Genomic DNA, 17,901 nt, shown 5'->3' with positions numbered 1-17,901 from the left:
CCTACGAGAACTCCATCTTTTCCTCGTCTTTGTAGGCGGCGGGAGCTGAGGAACCTACGAGAACTAAATCAGAGGACACGGGGGTATTTTCCCCGGTAGGGGCTCTCCGATGCTTAAGTTAGCACTCTGATGGTAGAGAGCTTTGAAGATGATATTGGATAAACGAGAGAGCTAGAGAGCAGGGATTACCTTCATTTTCCCCCATCTCCCGCTCCTTTGGGGGATAAGGTCTTTATATACCGGAGTCCTCGCGACTTAGGTGGGTGAAAAGCCTCCAAATGGTAAGACTCGTTACATCCCGTCAAAACCAGAGTACGGTGGTGAACTCCTCGAGGTCGTCAGGCTGGCACTTGTGTTAGGCGGCCAAGTCGATGCCTTGACCAGGTTGTCTGGGCGGCGCCTGCGTCAGTCGGCGGGTTGGTGTCTAGGCCAGGTTGTTAGGTCGGTGCCTGTGTCAGTCAACGGGTCAGTGTCTGGGCCAGGTCATCACGTCAGTGCCCGTGTCAGTCTGCGGGTCGGTGTCTAGGCTTGGTCATTAGGTAGGAAATCTTCCTGCGATACGTCGAACTACTTCTGTACCGAGCTACCCTATAAGTGGCATGCTGCTTAGTGGCGAGCTGCCTAGTGGCGAGGTGCCTATGCAATGCCGAGTTGTCTAAGCTGCCAGGCTATGAGGGTGGGGTGCATGTGGTGAGCTACCTATGGCAAGCAGCCTGTGGTTAGCCGCCTGGGGCGAACTGCCTGTGGTGAACTACCTGTGGGAGTTGCCTGTGGCGAGCTGCCTGCGGCAAGCTGCTTACGGCAAGCTGCCTATGGGGAGCTACCCGTGGCGAGCTGCCTATGGCGAGCTGCCTGTGGCAAGCTGCTTATGGCCAGCTGCCTATGGCGAGCTGCCTGTGGCAAGCTGCTTATGGCGAGTTGCCTATGGCGAGCTGCCTATGGCGAGCTGCCTGTGGTGAGTTGCTTATGGCGAGCTACCTGTGGCAAGCTCCTTATGGCGAGTTGCCTATGGCGAACTGCCTATGGCAAGCTGCCTGTGACGAGCTGCTTATGGTGAGCTGCCTGTGGCAAGCTGCTTATGGCCAGTTGCCTATGGCGAGCGGCCTATGGGGAGCTGCCTGTGACGAGCTGTTAAGAGGCCACACTTAGATGGTATGAGGTTCCATGTGTCACAATTCCACTGGAGGAACAAATCTGCCCTCATCAATTTGCCTCCCACTCCTGAGCTGAGAGTAACTCAGCGAAGGGAGTAGATTTCTTTTGGCCCGTAAGTCAACAAGCTAGTAAATGCTGATCCAATTCAAAGTGTGGCTTGTAGGGTTTGGGAGTGACTTGTAGTCTACTCTTCTTTGAACTTTGCCCGTGCCAAAGAGGCAACCGGGTCTTAAGCAGTAATGTGGCCCGTAGGCTTTGGGAATAACTTGTAGTCTACTCTTTTTTGACTTTGCTCCTGCCAAAGAGGTGACCGGGTCTTAAGCAGTAATGTGGCCTATAGGCTTTTCCTGTGAGGTGTCGAGCTATGATTGTGCTGCATCAGCTTCGTAATGCCGGTCACCCACTCCTACAAGAAGCTACTAGGAGCTCGACTTTCGGGAGCAGCACTACCAACTTTAGGTCGCTAGCTCATACGGAAGCCTTGGAAGCCTCGACCAGTAAGGACGCCTATGTAGTCGGTTGGCTGCTAACTCCCGCGGAAGCCACGAAGAGCTCATCTTTGTATGGGGGACCTTGCAGAGAGGACTGATGAGGCAATATCTGAATTGAAAGTAAGGTTGGTAGAGCTACTTAGTCTGTTAGCCCTGCATAGTCTTTGAGTTCATAAAAGATGTAAACTATAAAGCGATGGCTTCGATTTCTAAAAAGTGAGGATTTAGCTTTTTGGGAGAAGAGGACTTAGCTTTTGTAAGATGAGAACTTAGCTTTTTGCAGTGTGTTCCCAAAGACGGTGCCAATTGATGTAATTGTTTTTGGTCATGTTCAATTTTTTGTGATGTATAATTTTTTTTTGCTAAGTACCTCGTTATTTGACCCGGTGGTGACATGCCTTGGTGATGAGCTACTTGGTGGCGAACTGCCTGGTGGAGAACTGCTTGGGGAAGAATTGCCTGGTGGTGAACTGCCTGGTGGCAAGCTCCCTACTAGGCGGCCTGTGACTTAGAGAATGGTGCAGCTCCCTGGTGCAGCGCAACCCGACTGCCCTCTACATGAGGTGGTCTTCTTTCCTTTGTAAGCAGTGGGAGCTGAGGGAACTGCGCGAACTCCATCTTTTCCTCCTCTTTGTAAGCGGTGGGAGCTGAGGGACCTACGATAACTGAATAAGAGGACCTGGGGTTATTTACCCCAACGGGGGCTCTCTGATGCTTAAGTTAGCACTCTAATGGTAGAGAGCTATGAAGATGATATTGGAGAAACGAGAGAGCTAGAGAGTAGGGATTACCTCCATTTTTCCCCCATCTCCCCCTCCTTTGGGGTGAGGTCTTTATATACCGGAGTCCTCGCGGGTTAGGTGGGTGAAAAGCTTCCAAACAGTAAGACTCATCACATCCCGTCCGAACTGGGGTACGGTGGTGAACTCCTCGAGGTCGTCAGGCTGGCACTTGTGTCAGGCGGCCAAGTTGGCGCCTGGACCAGGTTGTCAGGGTGGCACCTACGTCAGTCGGCGAGTCAGTGTCTGGCCCAAGTTGTCAAGTTGGCGCCTGTGTCAGTCAACGGGTCAGTGTCTGGGCCAGGTCATCAGGTCAACGCCCGTGTCAGGTAAGAAATCTTCCTACGATACATCAAACTACTTCTGTACCGAGCTACCCTATAAGTGGCGAGTTGCTTAGTGGCGAGCTACCTAGTGATGAGATGCCTATGCAATGCCGAGTTGTCTAAGTTGCTAGGCTATGAGGGTGAGCTGCCTGTGGTGAGCTGCCTATGGCGAGCTACCTGTGGTGAACTGCCTGTGGGGAGCTGCCTGTGGCAAGCTGCTTATGGCGAGCTGCCTATGGTGACTTGCATGTGGCAAGCTTCTTATGGCAAGTTGCCTATGGCAAGCTGCTTATGGCAAGCTGCCTATGGGGAGCTACCAGTGGCGAGCTGCCCGTGGCTTGCTGCCTGTGGGAGTGACATGTAGTCTACTCTTTTTTTACTTTGCTCGTGCCAGAGAGGCGATCGGGTCTTAAGGAGAAAGGTGGCCCATAGGCTTTGCCTATGAGGTGTCGAGCTATGACTGTGCTGCATCAGCTTCGTAATGCCGGTCACCCACTCCTACAAGAAGCTACTAGGAGCTTGACTTTCAGGGGCAGCACTACCAACTTTAGGTTGCCAGCTCATACGGGAGCCTTGGAAGGCTCGACCAGTAAGGACGCCTATGTAGTCGGTTGGCCGCTAACTCCCGCGGAAGCCACAAAGAGCTCATCTTTGTAGGGGGGACCTTGCAGAGAGGACTGATGAGGCATTATCTGAATTGAAAATAAGGTTGGTAGAGCTACTTAGTCTGTTAGCCCTGCATAGTCTTTGAGTTCATAAAAGATGTAAACTATAAAGCAATAGCTTTGATTTCTAAAAAGTGAGGATTTAGCTTTTTGGGAGAAGAGGACTTAGCTGTTGTAAGATGAGAACTTAGCTTTTTGTAGCGTGTCCCCACAGACGGCGCCAATTGATGTAACCGTTTCTGGTCACATACCATTTTTTGTGATGTATAATTTTTTTTGGCTAAGTACCTCATTATTTGACCCAGTGGTGACATGCCTTGGTGATGAGCTACTTGGTGGCGAACTGCTTGGTGGCGAACTGCCTAGTGGAGAACTGCTTGGGGGTGAACTGCCTGGTGGTGAACTGCCTAGTGGTGAACTGCCTGGTGGTGAACTGCCTGGTGGCGAACTGCCTGGTGGCGAACTGCCTGGTGGAGAACTGCCTGGGGGCGAACTGCCTGGTGGTGAACTGCCTGTTGGCGAGCTCCCTACTAGGCGGCCTGTGACTTAGAGAATGGTGGAGCTCCCTGGTGCAGTGTAACCCGACTGCCCTCTGCATGAGGTGGTCTTCTTTCCTTTGTAGACAGTGGGAGCTGAGGGACCTGCGAGAACTCCATCTTTTCCTCCTCTTTGTAGGCGGCAAGAGCTGAGGGACCTGCAAGAACTGAATAAGAGGACCCGGGGGTATTTTCCCATCGGGGGCTCTCCGACGCTTAAGTTAGCACTCTGATTGTAGAGAGCTTTGAAGATGATATTGGAGAAATGAGAGAGCTAGAGAGTAGAGATTACCTCCATTTTTCCCCCATCTCCCCCTCCTTTGGGGGTGCGGTCTTTAAATACCAGAGTCCTCGCGGGTTAGGTGGGTGAAAAGCCTCCAAGCGGTAAGACTCGTCACATCCTGTCAGAACCGGGGTACTGTGGTGAAATCCTTGAGGTTGTCAGGCTGGCGCTTGTGTCAGGCGGCCAGGTCGGCACCTGGGCCTGGTTGTCAGGGCGGTGCCTGCATCAGTTGACGGGTCGGTGTCTGGGCCAGGTTGTTAGGTCGGCGCCTATGTCAGTCGACTGGTCAGTGTCTAGGCTAGGTAATTAGGTCAGCGCCCGTGTCAGTCGGCGGGTCGATGTCTAGGCCAGGTTGTCAGGCAGGAGATCTTCCTGCAATACATCAAACTACTCCTGTACCGAGTTACCCTACAAGTGGCAAGCTTATTAGTGGCGAGCTGCCTAGTGGCGAGCTGCCTATGCAATGCCGAGTTGTCTAAGTTGCCAGGCTATGAGGGTGAGCTGCCTGTGGTGAGCTACCTATGGTGAATTGCCTGTGGCTAGCCGCCTGTGGCGAACTACCTATGGGGAGTTGCCTGTGGCGAAGCTACCTATGGCGAGCTGCCTGTGGCAAGCTACTTATGGCGAACTACCTATGGCAAACTGCATGTGGCAAGCTACTTATGGTGAGCTACTTGTGGCAAGCTACTTATGGCGAGCTACCTATGGGGAGCTGCTCGTGGCGAGCTGCCTATGGCAAGCTGCTTGTGGCAAGCTGCTTATGGCGAGTTGCCTATGGCAAGCTGCCTGTGGCAAGCTAGTTATGGCGAGTTGCCTATGGCGAGCTGCCTGTGGCGAGCTGCTTATGGCGAGCTGCCTGTGGCAAGCTGCTTATGGCGATTTGCCTATGGCGAGCTGCCTATGGCGAGCTGCTTATGGCGAGCTGCCTGTGGCAAGATGCTTATGGAGAGTTGCCTATGGTGAGCAGCCAATGGGGAACTGCCCGTGGCGAGCTGTCAAGAGGCCACACTTAGTTGGCATGAGGTACCATGTGTCACAATTGCACTAGAGGGCCAAATCTGCCCTCATCAAGTACTAACCTATCACATCGTTGGCTCTAAGGTACTGTGAAAGAGTCTTCCATTTTAGGATAGGCCTCTCCCACATCGGTCTATGATGCCCCTATCATCTCATGAAGCAATCCTACCAACTGCATTTGTTAAACAGTTATGCCCTTAACTTCAATCGGATTGATGTACTTATTGACATTTATTGTCAATGAGTTAAGTGCATATTTGTTTCATGTTATTATGGGGTGTTTCTATGTAATACCCTTAAACTAGACATTTATGAGACTCATGTTAGTTTAGAATCTTCACAACCGTTGGATAGACCTAGGAAGATTTATCTTGCCAAGGCTGATACTAATGTGCTGCCAAGAAGGTTGGGGTGGCTTGTCTCAGCTACTAAGGTAAGACCTGAGGCATATTTAGTGTGGGTTTGATTGAAACATTGAACCGAACCATTTTCCAGTTATGCCCTGGACCTTAGAGACAGATGGGAAAAACTGAAAAGTTACACCTAACCCCTAAACTCAATTTATGGTACTGCACAAGGTGTTAGTTGGGTTGTCTTTGATATGCCAATTAGTGAGATCCTTAGCAGGGGTCTAAACCTAGTTACGTTGGGGCAATCTAAGAATTCATCTGAGTGGGTGATCATAGTGACAAAATTAGCCCCTTTGTCGGACAAAGTGAATGATCGGGGAACGCACTCTCTCTGATGGAAACCTAAACTGTCGGTAGTTGATTTCAAACTTGTTGAGATTTGTTTTGCAAAATATATTTATATGGAGATATACATATATATTATGATTTCACAAAATGTTTGCAAAAGGGACCATTTAGTGTAAATGTTGGGCCTGCTAAGAGCCCATACTAATGGGCTCAGGGGTTAACTGTCTTCAGCAGTAAATTCGGTCGGGCCTTATAACAGAGGCTGGACTGAACCCATGTGGCTTTTGTGGAGATCAATGTTATGGTCCCACGCCATACAAAGAGAGCCAAAATTATACAAATCAATCAAAGCTTGTAAAACCCTAATTAATTTAGGTTAACACACAATCAATCCATTAAAGTCCCAAAATTATCCAATAATTTCATCTTAGTATATGGACTAAACTATAAAAAGCAGTTCGACCCATATAGCAGTTATGCTAAATTGGGCTGATTTTGCTTTAACTTAAAATAAGAAAAGGGTTTTCAGGAAGAGTTGAATTGGTCAATGTAATGGGCCATCAAACCCTTGGCCCATAACTGATTTTGAGCCATAAAAAATGTGACCCATGGGGCTGAGAACAGACCCCATCTAACCATAGGTTCGACCTAACTAGTTTGGACCAAAATAGGTTAAATCGGCCTAGGCTTTGGTGTCCGAAACATGCAAAAATTCATAAAAACATGATCTGAAAAGAAAACAAATAACAAGTTAGGGCTGAAAGTGTGATGGTCTGAATCTGATCCGAGCGAACTGCAACCCTACAAAAAAACTGTTAATCACAGATTGCAATTTTTTTGCAAAAATTTCTCTTTTTCTCCTCCACGCACTCTAGAAAATCTTTTAATGTAAAAAAATAGACCCTAATTTTCTATTACTTACATCATAAAAAACCTAATACAATTTTTCTAAAAAGAGAAAAATATTATAGACCATAAATCAAATAATAATTTTCTTGGGTGCGTAGATCTTGGTGCCATTAAGAAATTCGATCTCCATCACACAATCAAACCAAGAGCCAAAGAAATCACAGTAGAACAATTCTAAATTATATTAGAACATAATAAAAAAAATTCAGATCAATTCACCTAAAAATTGAGAACTAATTTCTTAGAAAATTGTAAACTACTCAAATCGGGCAGACTAGTTCTGCCGATTTGAGTCTTGGTTCACATCTAATCCTTTCCAATTTAAGATTGAACCTTTGGCTTTGATACCACTGAAGGAAGGTGAGATCCATCACGTGGATGGCCGAACCATGCTTGATGGTTGGGCGAAATTTCAAAAATTTCTTTCAGCCTTTTGGGAATCGCATTCCCTAGTTTCAAAAAAACTGCATTTTTCTAGGATCGTTCTTGCATCGAAGCCAGATCAGATTCAAAACCAAAAGGAATGAGATGTATACCTAATACAGATTCCACAGGTGTAGCTCCCAAAGTGGTTGTTCACGCCCAAACTGAATCCCAAGACCAACTTCCACTGAAGATGACGCAGCTCGGAATGAAGCCGGTTCAGCAACGTAGTTTTCAGCAAAACTGCAATCCAACTATATGGATTGAACAAGGGAGATGAGCACGGTTTTTATCTACAATTTTCTTGCAAAATTCAGAGAAGGAACTGATCAAAATCAGTCTAAGAAACTAGAGATCGAACTAGGGCTTCTAGGCAGCAAGAGCAAAGAGAGAGAGAATTGAGAGTAGAGTTATTTGGAGCAGTTCATCTCCTCTTCTCATAATACTTAAGGAACATCTCTCCTAATTGAATTAGGAGGTTTGTAATCCAAATATTTATTTGGATCTAGAGTCTATTAATGGATAGGCTTTATCTTCTTATGAGAATGGGTGCTCCAAACCTATATCCAAACCCATATCCGGCCATGTTACATGACTGCTTAAGCTATCATGTGACATCTTAATTAATCTCATTAATCATGGGCCTTAGGCCCATTAAGCAAGTGGCTCACATCCCAAGATAGTTGCTGGCCCATTTAGGTTCAATTTGTATGGTGTGGGACCCCAAGAATGACCTAACATAAGGCCAAATGGGTTTGGCCCAGCCTCTATGAAATGGCTTGGCCGAATTCATTGCTAAATGTAGTGAACCCCTGAGTCCATTAGTATGGTCTCAAAATGGGCCCAACATTTACAATTAAATGATCCATGAGTCCAGCCATCCTATGAAGGTCCAAGGATAATGGAATTAAGTAAGATATAGCTCATCAGGTAAACAACCCTTAATGGTCTCTTACACTTAACCTCTCAACCCTCACTGATCAAATACTGCCCGACAAGGAAGGACCTCTCCCCTAACTATAAGGTGCAGTGTTGCACTCTTTGCTTGGATGGGTCTCGGAAATTAAAACCTTTTGCAAACATTTTTCATGAAACATAATATATCTGTCATACAAATATGTCTTGTAAAACAAATCTCAAACACGATTGGAATTGACTATTGACAGTTTTAGTTTCCATCAAAGAGAGTGCAGTCTCGATCATTCACTTTGTCCGAAAAATGGCTGATCCTATCACTATGATCACCTAATAAAGTGAATTCTAAGATTGCCCCAACATAGCTAGGTTTTGATCCCCAAAGGATCTCACTGATTGGCATATCAAAGATAGCCTGATCTGATACTCAGTGCAGTACCATAATCAAATCTAGGTTTTATGTGTAACTTTTCAGTTTTGCCCATAGTCTCCAAGGTCCAATGCATAACTGAAAAATGGTCTGCATTCAGTGCTTCAAACAAACACACACTACATGTGCTTCGGGTCTAACCCTAGTAGCCGAGACAGGCTACCCCAACTTCTTTGGCAGCACATTAGTGTTAGCTTTGGTAGGATAAACTCCCTAAGTCTATCCAATGGTTGAGAACATTCTAAACTAACACAAGTCTCATAAGTGTCCAGTTTAAGGGGTAATTACATAGAAACACACCAATGATAACATGAAACAATTATGTACTTTTATTCATTTACAATAAATGTATTTGTAAATCAATCTGATTGGAGCTAAGGGAATACACTGTCTAACATCTACAACTCGTATATGGTTTCTTTGACACAACCCAGCTCAGCCCAGCCCAGTGTTTGAAAGTTGTATGAGAAGTTCCTAAATTGAGCAATTTCGTTCTCTTGAACCCTCTCTATTTCTGACCCATTAATTTCATCCCCTAAAGAGAACTTATTGGAGGTTCTCACATTCCAAGACTTGGCTAAAACTCAACTACACATTTATATAATGTAATAATACATGTCATATTGATTCTTGATATAACTAATTAAGCTTAAGAATAGGAGAAGAGAGAGAGACACAGACCATTATATTAATACCTATAAAAAATGTCACGTTCAATGCTTCTTCCTTCCAACTATTTGTTGTTCAATCTAGAAAAGATAACAAATATAACAAAATCATCATAATCAAATATCATTACCATCAAAGCTGAAAGTAGTATTAGTATATATGAATATCCACTTGTATGTATACTTACAAAGGAGGTAACCCAAGGAATGCTACATCCTTGTGCATCAACTATAGTCCTTAGATCTGCATGTTTCTTTATCAACACACAATTCTTATTTAACATTGTCTTTACAACTACCTCACACCATCCAAGACCAAGTTCATCTTTCCACATAACCTTTTTTGGATCATCTATAATAAATAAACCTTTTCCCACAACTTCATTCTTTTTTGGACCTAGAACCATGATCTTAATTGCTGTCAAATACTGCACATGAAATTATTACCTTATAAGTATGAGGGAAATATTATATACATCACAAATATACTAAAACAATTAAAAAAATAGATTTGAACTATAAATATACCTTAAATGAGCTAATATGTTGAGTATCTTGACCTATGGGTATGCTTGGAGAAGCATTCATATCTTGTATATCCTACAACCGACAATTTAATAGTGATTTTGCCATAAAAGGACACACTAAAAAATCTATAGTTTTAATAAATCTTACCTCAGGTGGAGGTGCAATAGGGGCTACTACTTGGCTCCCAGATGAAGAATGGAATTGGTATAGGGTATTAAAATGAGCAACATCCTCATTTGGTGACTATAAAAGTAGAGTGGTTAAATTGTCAAACTTACAAGTGCTTAATTAACATATATATATATATATATATATAATTATTTGAACCATATAAAAATTAATAAATACCTATTTTTCTAATATTGTTTTTTACAATTAAGAAAACTCCTCCGCTATGTTGTTAAAGTAGGAAATCTTATCCATCATGCCCTCTATTTTTTCTTCTAAATTATGAACCTTATCCTTCAATTCTCTATTTTCAATTTCTATTTGACCAATAGAGGCAAATCTATTGTTGGTTCTTGGTCCCCACAAATCCCTAGGAGTTGAACCTAAGACCATAAGGCATACCCCATTACGCCTCTCTGACTTGCCCAAGGCTTTGGCAAAAATGTCATCCTGGGCAGCAGTGGTCCTTTTTGAGTTCTCATTCGTTTATTGAGATAGAAGCTCATCAATTTTTCCTACAATTTCATTAAAGAAGTTAATAAAATTGCACAATAGTATATTACAAACATGTAACAACTCTTAACAAGTAAGATATAAAACATACCATAATCTCTTTGGATGCATCATAAACAAGTGTACCATCTTTACGAGTATGTGTTTTCTTAATGAATTTAGCCTGAGTTAATGACTCACCAGTATCCTCTGTCTATTCACATATAGACCAATAGAATTTATTATATTAGCAGGTTAACATTAATATTGAAAGTGTATTAAGAATATCATATTAGATAAATGCGTTACTTCTTTGCGAATCCTTGCATGACTTAACTAGATTTCTGCCATACATACATAATAGTAAGAAAATTATAGTATTCTAATTTGGTTTAAAGTAGTAAATACATATAATTTAGCCACATATATCTTAAAATTATCAGGTTCCCAAATACGTAACAAGTTAACCCATTGATCTTTATGAATCCATGGAGTAGGATAGTTAAGCTGCTCAATTGCCAGAACACTAGGCTTATAATAAGTCTTCCTCAATGTCATCATCCATTGCTTCCATTTAATATTTATATTTTTTATGGCCCATGTTTTTGAATTATCTGATAGATCAAATTTTCCCTACATTGCATATAACAACCATATATTCAATAAATAAAATGGTATCGTAGGGTAATAAAAGTAAGATGTAAAATGAAACATAGAAAGCTAAGTAGTTTAATACCTTTACAAATTCCCAAGCATGATTTTTAGTTGACTCTAAAATTTTCTCCCAATTTTGTACATCAATTGGAAATAATTTCCAATTTCGAGCCAAGGTTCTAAGAAATTGTGCCACAGTGCCCCCTGCTGCATCTACTCCTTGGACAACAATCTTCTGACCATCGGGCATATTATAAATTTCACTATAAATTGTTGGCCCGCTTGTTCTTTTTTGTGAGGATATTGTCTCATTTCATTGCTCTTGGAAATCTTCTCCACTTTCCTCAATCCTCTACTTGGGGTGCTTGAGATTTTGTATTGTTTTGTTGTTGATAATCTTGAACTTGGTGTGATTGTGGAATTTGTTCTTCAACTCTTTCATATTGAGTAATAGAAGGTTGTGTTTGGGAGTTGAAGAATTGCAAACGCTTCCTTTTCAATGACCTAAAATAAGAACACATGTGTTAATCTAAGGATTATACATGCAAAATAAAGGAAATGTATGTGGAGAGCCACTAGAGCAATAATTTTATTGACAGTGTAAGAAGAAAGCAAGAATCTTATCTTTTAAGGTTCAACAAAATCTAAGGAGGAACTAATAGAAATAATCACCATCAATGTAGTACATTGGATAAAAAGAAGCATACTATTCAAGGAGTTTTCAGTTCAAACAAACTGACATTTTATTGAAGAGGTCTCTAAGGGCTAAATTCATTGTAAAATTCCAATAGGAGAATGAATGTAAATACAAATACACATATTTCAGAGTTTCACAACTTACAAGTAATTCATGTGATTGCAGATCCTGCATCATTTGACGAGGATGATGCCAAAACATGTTGTGAGATGGTTGATTTTGGCTCAGTTGTTAAGCTTTTAAATTGTTTATTTCACTACTTTTAAATGGTGCTCCTTTCTCTGTTTTGGATGACACTTATCTTGCTTTCTATTTTTCTTTTCTTTTTATTTTTCCTACCATTCTCTAGACTGAGAAGCCGCATACTCTATAATCTGCTAGTCATCTCCTTGTCTCCATTCCTGTTGTTGCTAGTTTAGGTTTATCCAATAAGTTAACCAAGGGTAAACTAGCTTTTGATGTTTGAAACAAATTTTAGATTTCATTATATATCCTTAGTTCTGTCTAGGCACATCTATCTCTTACGTTTAGATATGTTACTTAGGTGCTTCATCATCATAAGGGCCCTTTACAAAGTAGATTAAGCCACAAAAATCTTCCATAGTTGTGCTACTTGTCATCAACAAGTATGGTCTTTTAACTCTACTTTTCTGATTAATTATTTCTCTAGATCCTATTTTGATTCTTAGGTTTATTATAATTGTGTTTCTTTAGGATCTATGAAGGCTTATGGTCCTGGTTCTTGAAGGGAGTGAGAGATCCATCGTATGGACACCTAAATCTTGCGGAATAAGGTGGGCAAATTTTAAAAAATTTCTCTCCCCTTAACTAGGAATCGCATTCCCTATTTTTAGAAAAATCATATTTTTCAAGGATCAATCTTGAACCATGAATCAAACCAGATCTGAACAAAAGCAGTAGGAGAGGATTATACCTAATACGGAGAAATAATATCTCCCAATGAAGGTATTCACGCCCAAGGAAGGATCCAAAGACTGCTCCAACTTAAGATGGTGCAGTGTAGGATGGAGCAGAATCAGCAATGTTCTCTCCAAGAACCTAATCCTTTGCAAGAAATAGCAGGATGGCACGTGAGCACAACTTTCTATCAGTCCCTTCACAAGGAACTGATGTCAAGATCAAATCTTGATTTCTCCCACTGAACTAGAGATCGAATTGGTAGGTGAGGCGGCAACAGGAAGGAGGCGACAAGAAAGAATTTCGCAGGGTTGCTTAATTCTTCCTTCTGTGATTTTAGCTCTAAAGAGGATGTGAATATATGTGTCTTCTAAAGGCTGCCGCCCCCTCCTCCTTTTATAACTTTAAAGGGATCAGCTCCTAATCCCATTAGGAGTTATTGATCCAAATCATATTTGGATCAGACTTCCCTTTAAGTGATAAGGGTAAACCCTTATCTTATCTGCAGATTGGATCAACCTTCTCCTAATCTCATTAGGAGGTTTCCAGATCTGAATCACATTCAGATCTAGACTCTCTGAGTGGATAGGGTCAAGACCCAATCCTATCTGCTAATCCAATCTCATAATTTGCCCCTTATTTAACTATTTAAATTAGCCCAGTTCAAAATGGGCTTTAGGCCCATTAAGTTATGTGCTCACTTAGCCTTCCTAACTGCTGCCTAGTTGCATTGCCTTGTATGGCGTGGGACCCAAACATTGATCTACACATCAGCCACATGGGTTCAGCCCAGCCTTTGTTACAAGGCCTGGCCGAATACACTATTATGGGTAGTGCACCCCTGAAACCCATCACATGGGCTCTATGGGCCCAACACTTACCCTAAGTGGTCCCTGGGCCAAGCCACCTTGTAACACCCAGGGACTGTGGGCAGATGCAAGATTAGCCCATTAGGTATTACTCTCAATGGTCTTACACTTAACCTCTCAGCCCATAATGATCAAACACTGCTCGACAAGAGAGGACCTCTCCCTCGGCTGCAAGGAACAGTGTTGCACGCTCTTCTTATATGGATCCCGGGAATTAAAACCTTTTGCAAATATTTGGGAAACTATAATATATATACTTTTATATCTCATATAAAATATATTTTGCAAAACAAATCTCAACGATTGAAATCAGCTACTAGCAGTCTTCGTTTCCATCAAAGAGAGTGCATCCCCAATCATTTCCTTTGTCCGACAAAGGGGCTGATCTTGTCACTATGATCAACCACTCAGATGAATTCTCAGACTATCCCAACATACCCAGGTTTTGACCTCCGCTAAGGATCTCACTGATTGGTACATCAAAGACAGCCCAATCTGAACCTAGTGCAGTATCATAATTGAGTCTAAGGGTCGGGTGTAACTTTCCAGTTTTGCCCATTAATCTCCCAGGTCCAGGGCAATACTGGAAATCTAGTTTGATTCAAAGATTCAATTAATCCTACACTGCATGTGCCTTGGGTCTCACCTTGGCGGCTGAGACAGGCCACCCCAACCGACTTGGTGGCACATCAGTGTCAGCCTTATCAGGATAGGTCTCCCTAGACTGACCCACTAGCTGTGGACATTCTAAACTAACACGGGTCTCATTAAGTGTCCAGTTTAAGGGTATTACACAGAAAGACACCACAAGAACATGAATCAAATATGTACTTTATTCATTTACAATAAACTAATAATGTACATCATTCTGATTGAAGCAAAGGGCATACAAAAACTGTTTTACAGCTCCCACTTGCACTTAGGTCCAATCTGGTACAAGTCAGAGTCCCATGCTTTCCACGTGTTTCTCAAACACTTTCTGTGATAGTGGCTTTGTCAATGGATCTGCTACATTTTCCGCTGACGCTACCTTCTGAATTATGACGTCCCCTCTACCAACAATCTCCTGCAGTACGTGGTACTTCCTCTCGATGTGCTTTGACTTTGAGTGGGCTTGTGGCTCCTTAGCCTGAGCAATTGCTCCATTGTTGTCACACAACAACGGGATGGGTGATGTGCTAGATGGAACTACTCCTTACTCATGAATGAAATTCTTCATCCACACGGCTTCTTTGGCAGCCTCGCTTGCAGCAATGTATTCGGCTTCGGTCTTGGAGTCTATAGTGGACCCCTATTTGTTGCTTTTCCAGCAAACAACACACGATTCTATCATGAAAACATATATAGATGTAGACTTTCTATCGTCTGGATCTGACTGGAAATCGACATCAGTATACCACTGGATCTGTAGTGAGCTACCATCGAATACCAAACAAAACTCTTTTGTCCTTCAAAGGTACTTAAGTATGTTTTCTCACATCAGTCCAATGCTCCTGCCCTGGGTTGGCTTGGAATCTGCTTACCATACTCACTGCCTGAGCAATGTCAGGACGAGTGCATAGCATGGCATACATGATGCTCCCTATGGCTGAGGCATAGGGAATGTCTTTCATGCCCTCAATCTCCTTAGAGGTCTTGGAAGACATCTTCTTGGAGAGAGTGACTCCGTGCCTGAAAGGAACATTTCCTTTCTTGGAGTTCTCCATGCTGTATCTTTTGACTATTTTGTCAATGTAAACAAATTGGAATAATCCTATTATCCGCTTCAATCTATCTCTATAGAGTCGAAGACCTAGTATATAGGAGACTTCTCCAAGATCTTTCATGGAGAATTGCTGTGAAAGGCATACTTTCACCATAGTTAACATTCCTACATCATTCCCAATGAGTAGAATGTTATCTACATACAGAACCAAGAAAGTAACCTTATCCTCACTGGTCTTCCTGTAAACACAAGGCTCATCCAGATTCTGCTTGAAGTCAAATGATTTGACAACAGAGTCAAAACGGATGTTCTAATTCCTAGAAGCTTGCTTAAGTCCATAAATGGATCTATTAAGTTTGCATACCATGTGCTCCTAACCTGCAGCAATGAAGCCTTGCGGCTGCTGCATATAGATATCTTCAGTAAGATCTCCATTCAGGAATGCAGTTTTGACATCCATTTGCTAAATCTCATAATCATGGTATGCTGCTACAGCTAGTAGGATCCTAATGGATTTAAGCATGGCCACAGGAAAAAAAGTTTCCTCATAATCGATGCCCTCTTTCTGAGTGTACCCTTTCGCTACCAGACAAGCTTTGAAGGTCTTAACCCTACCATTGGGGCCCTTTTTCCTCTTGTAAATCCACTTGCAACCAATTGCTTTTACCCCGAAGGGCGGATCTACTAGAGTCCAGACTCCATTGGTCTTCATTGAGTCCATCTCAGATCTCATGGCCTCCAACCACTTCTGGGAATCTATGTCCAACATAGCTTCCGCATAAGTCACGGGATCCTCCTCACTAGTCAAGGTTTCCACCAGATAACTATCCTGGTCATAACCATAACGAACTGGTGGCCTGGATACCCGAGTGGATCTTCTAGGTTGGTCACTACCTGGAACTTGTGGGACATCTCCCACTACTCCTGAGCTCTCTTCATCAAGAACTACTTCCTGACGATGGGTGTCCAAGATGTAATCGGTTTCCAAGAATTGTGCATTTCGGCTACAGGACACCTTCTGCTCACTTGGGTCATGGAACAGGTAACACACAGAGCCTTTTGGGTAGCCTATGAATAGGCAACGACTGGTCTTGGATTCCAACTTGTCTACACTCATTCTTTTAACGTGTGCTGGACAACCCCAAATCTTCAAGTGTCTGACACTTGGTTTCTTTTCGGTCCAAAGTTCATATGGAGTGTTCGGAACCGATTTGGTTGGAACCTGATTCAGCATGTAAATCGCAGTCTCTAATGCGTAAGCCAAAAGGATGTGGGTAATTCTGAGTGTATGAGAAGTGACCGGACCACATCCAATAAGGTCCTATTCCTCCTCTCTGAAACACCGTTAAGTTGTGGTGTAGCAAGAGGAGCCAATTGTGATACTATCCCATTGTCCTTTAAGTAGTCCCTGAATTTGTCAGAGAGATATTCACCACCTCGATCTGATCAAAGGGCTTTAATTTCTCTCCCTAACTGTTTCTTGACCTCATGTCTGTACTCTTTCAAGTTTTCAAAGGATTCCGACTTATGTCTCATTAGGTACACGTAACCATATAGTGAGAAATCATCTATAAAGGTGATGAAATACATGTGTTGATTGCATGTTCTAACACTCATGGGACCACATACATTAGTATGTATAAGATCAAGTGTGCTTGTACATCTTTCAGGCAGTAAATGGCCGTTTTGTCATCTTTCCTTGTAGGCAAGGCTCACAAGTGGGAAGATTTTCTATAGTTAGAAAATCCAAAGGACCATCCTTTATCAACCTTGTGATTCGGTCAACACCGATATGGACAAGTGGGTAATGCCGCAGACACATGGGATTAACTGTATCACAGACTCTTTTCTTGGGGATTTCAACCAACGTAGTTTCGGTTATGTTATTATCTAGAGAAGGATGTAGAACATAGAGACCGTTTTCTAGTTCCCCATATACGATGAATCTATTATTTCTTTTAATAGTAATTGTATTACTAAAGAAGACAGAATAATCATCTATACACAGTTTTGAGATAGAAATCAAATTTCTTCTTAAATTTTGTACATAAAGGTAATCTTTCAGTACAATTATTCATTCTCTAAAAAATAACTCCACGGTTCCTATGGCTGCGACTGCAACACTTGCAGAAGTCGCCAAGTAGAGCATAACTTCTCCTTCACTCAGCCTTCTGCTTACCTTGAACCCCTGCAGTGAGTTACACACACAAGTTGAAGCCCCGGAGTCAATACACCAAGATGCAGAAACTACCAATAAATTGGTTTCTATAACACAAGATTCAAAATTACCTTTCCTGGATTCCAGGTAGGTAGGGCACTTCCTTTTTCAGTGGCCGGTCTTCTTGCAAAAGTGACAGGCATCTGATGCTTTGTCTTTCTTCTACTTCTTACCCTTAGTGGCTTTTTCTAAGGCTTCTTTGCCTTTCTCTTTCTCTTGCATGTCTTGCTACCTTCAACAAGCATAGCTACAGGCTCATCCTTTTTAATCAGTTATTCTGTTCGTTGCAACATATTGTTGAGCTCTTGTGAGCTGACATTCAGCTTGTTCATGTTATAATTCATGATAAATGGATTA

At 42.5% G+C, this 17,901-nt stretch overlaps 1 protein-coding gene across 1 annotated transcript; it reads right to left on the bottom strand.

Annotated features, from left to right (window-relative positions):
- Nucleotides 1–9,340: 9,340 nt before the first annotated feature.
- On the bottom strand, nt 9,341–11,387 carry LOC148871738 (uncharacterized). The gene is made up of 8 exons (XM_088970058.1): nt 11,220–11,387; nt 10,892–11,116; nt 10,596–10,697; nt 10,417–10,506; nt 9,971–10,066; nt 9,824–9,895; nt 9,484–9,723; nt 9,341–9,376 (listed from the first exon to the last, which is right to left on the bottom strand). Exons 1-8 carry the CDS (start codon nt 11,385–11,387, stop codon nt 9,341–9,343), a joined length of 1,029 nt encoding a protein of 342 aa, XP_088826184.1.
- Between the last annotated feature and the right edge of the window lie 6,514 nt (nt 11,388–17,901).

The sequence above is a fragment of the Nelumbo lutea genome, chromosome 2 (assembly GCF_056320005.1).
Source record: "Nelumbo lutea isolate HS-2025 chromosome 2, American lotus-T2T, whole genome shotgun sequence".
Lineage (NCBI taxonomy): Eukaryota > Viridiplantae > Streptophyta > Magnoliopsida > Proteales > Nelumbonaceae > Nelumbo > Nelumbo lutea.
The sequence above is the reverse complement of the archived record's forward strand: the minus strand, read 5'-3'. Positions and strand labels throughout refer to the sequence as shown.

Coding starts and splice junctions, on each gene's coding strand:
- LOC148871738 (XM_088970058.1), bottom strand. CDS start 11,387: ATGCCCGATGGTCAGAAGATTGTTGTCCAAGGAGTAGATGCAGCAGGG. Junction 9,896..9,970: donor CTATTGCACCTCCACCTGAG/GTAAGATTTATT, acceptor TGTCGGTTGTAG/GATATACAAGATATGAATGC. Junction 9,377..9,483: donor TTCCTTGGGTTACCTCCTTT/GTAAGTATACAT, acceptor TATCTTTTCTAG/ATTGAACAACAAATAGTTGG.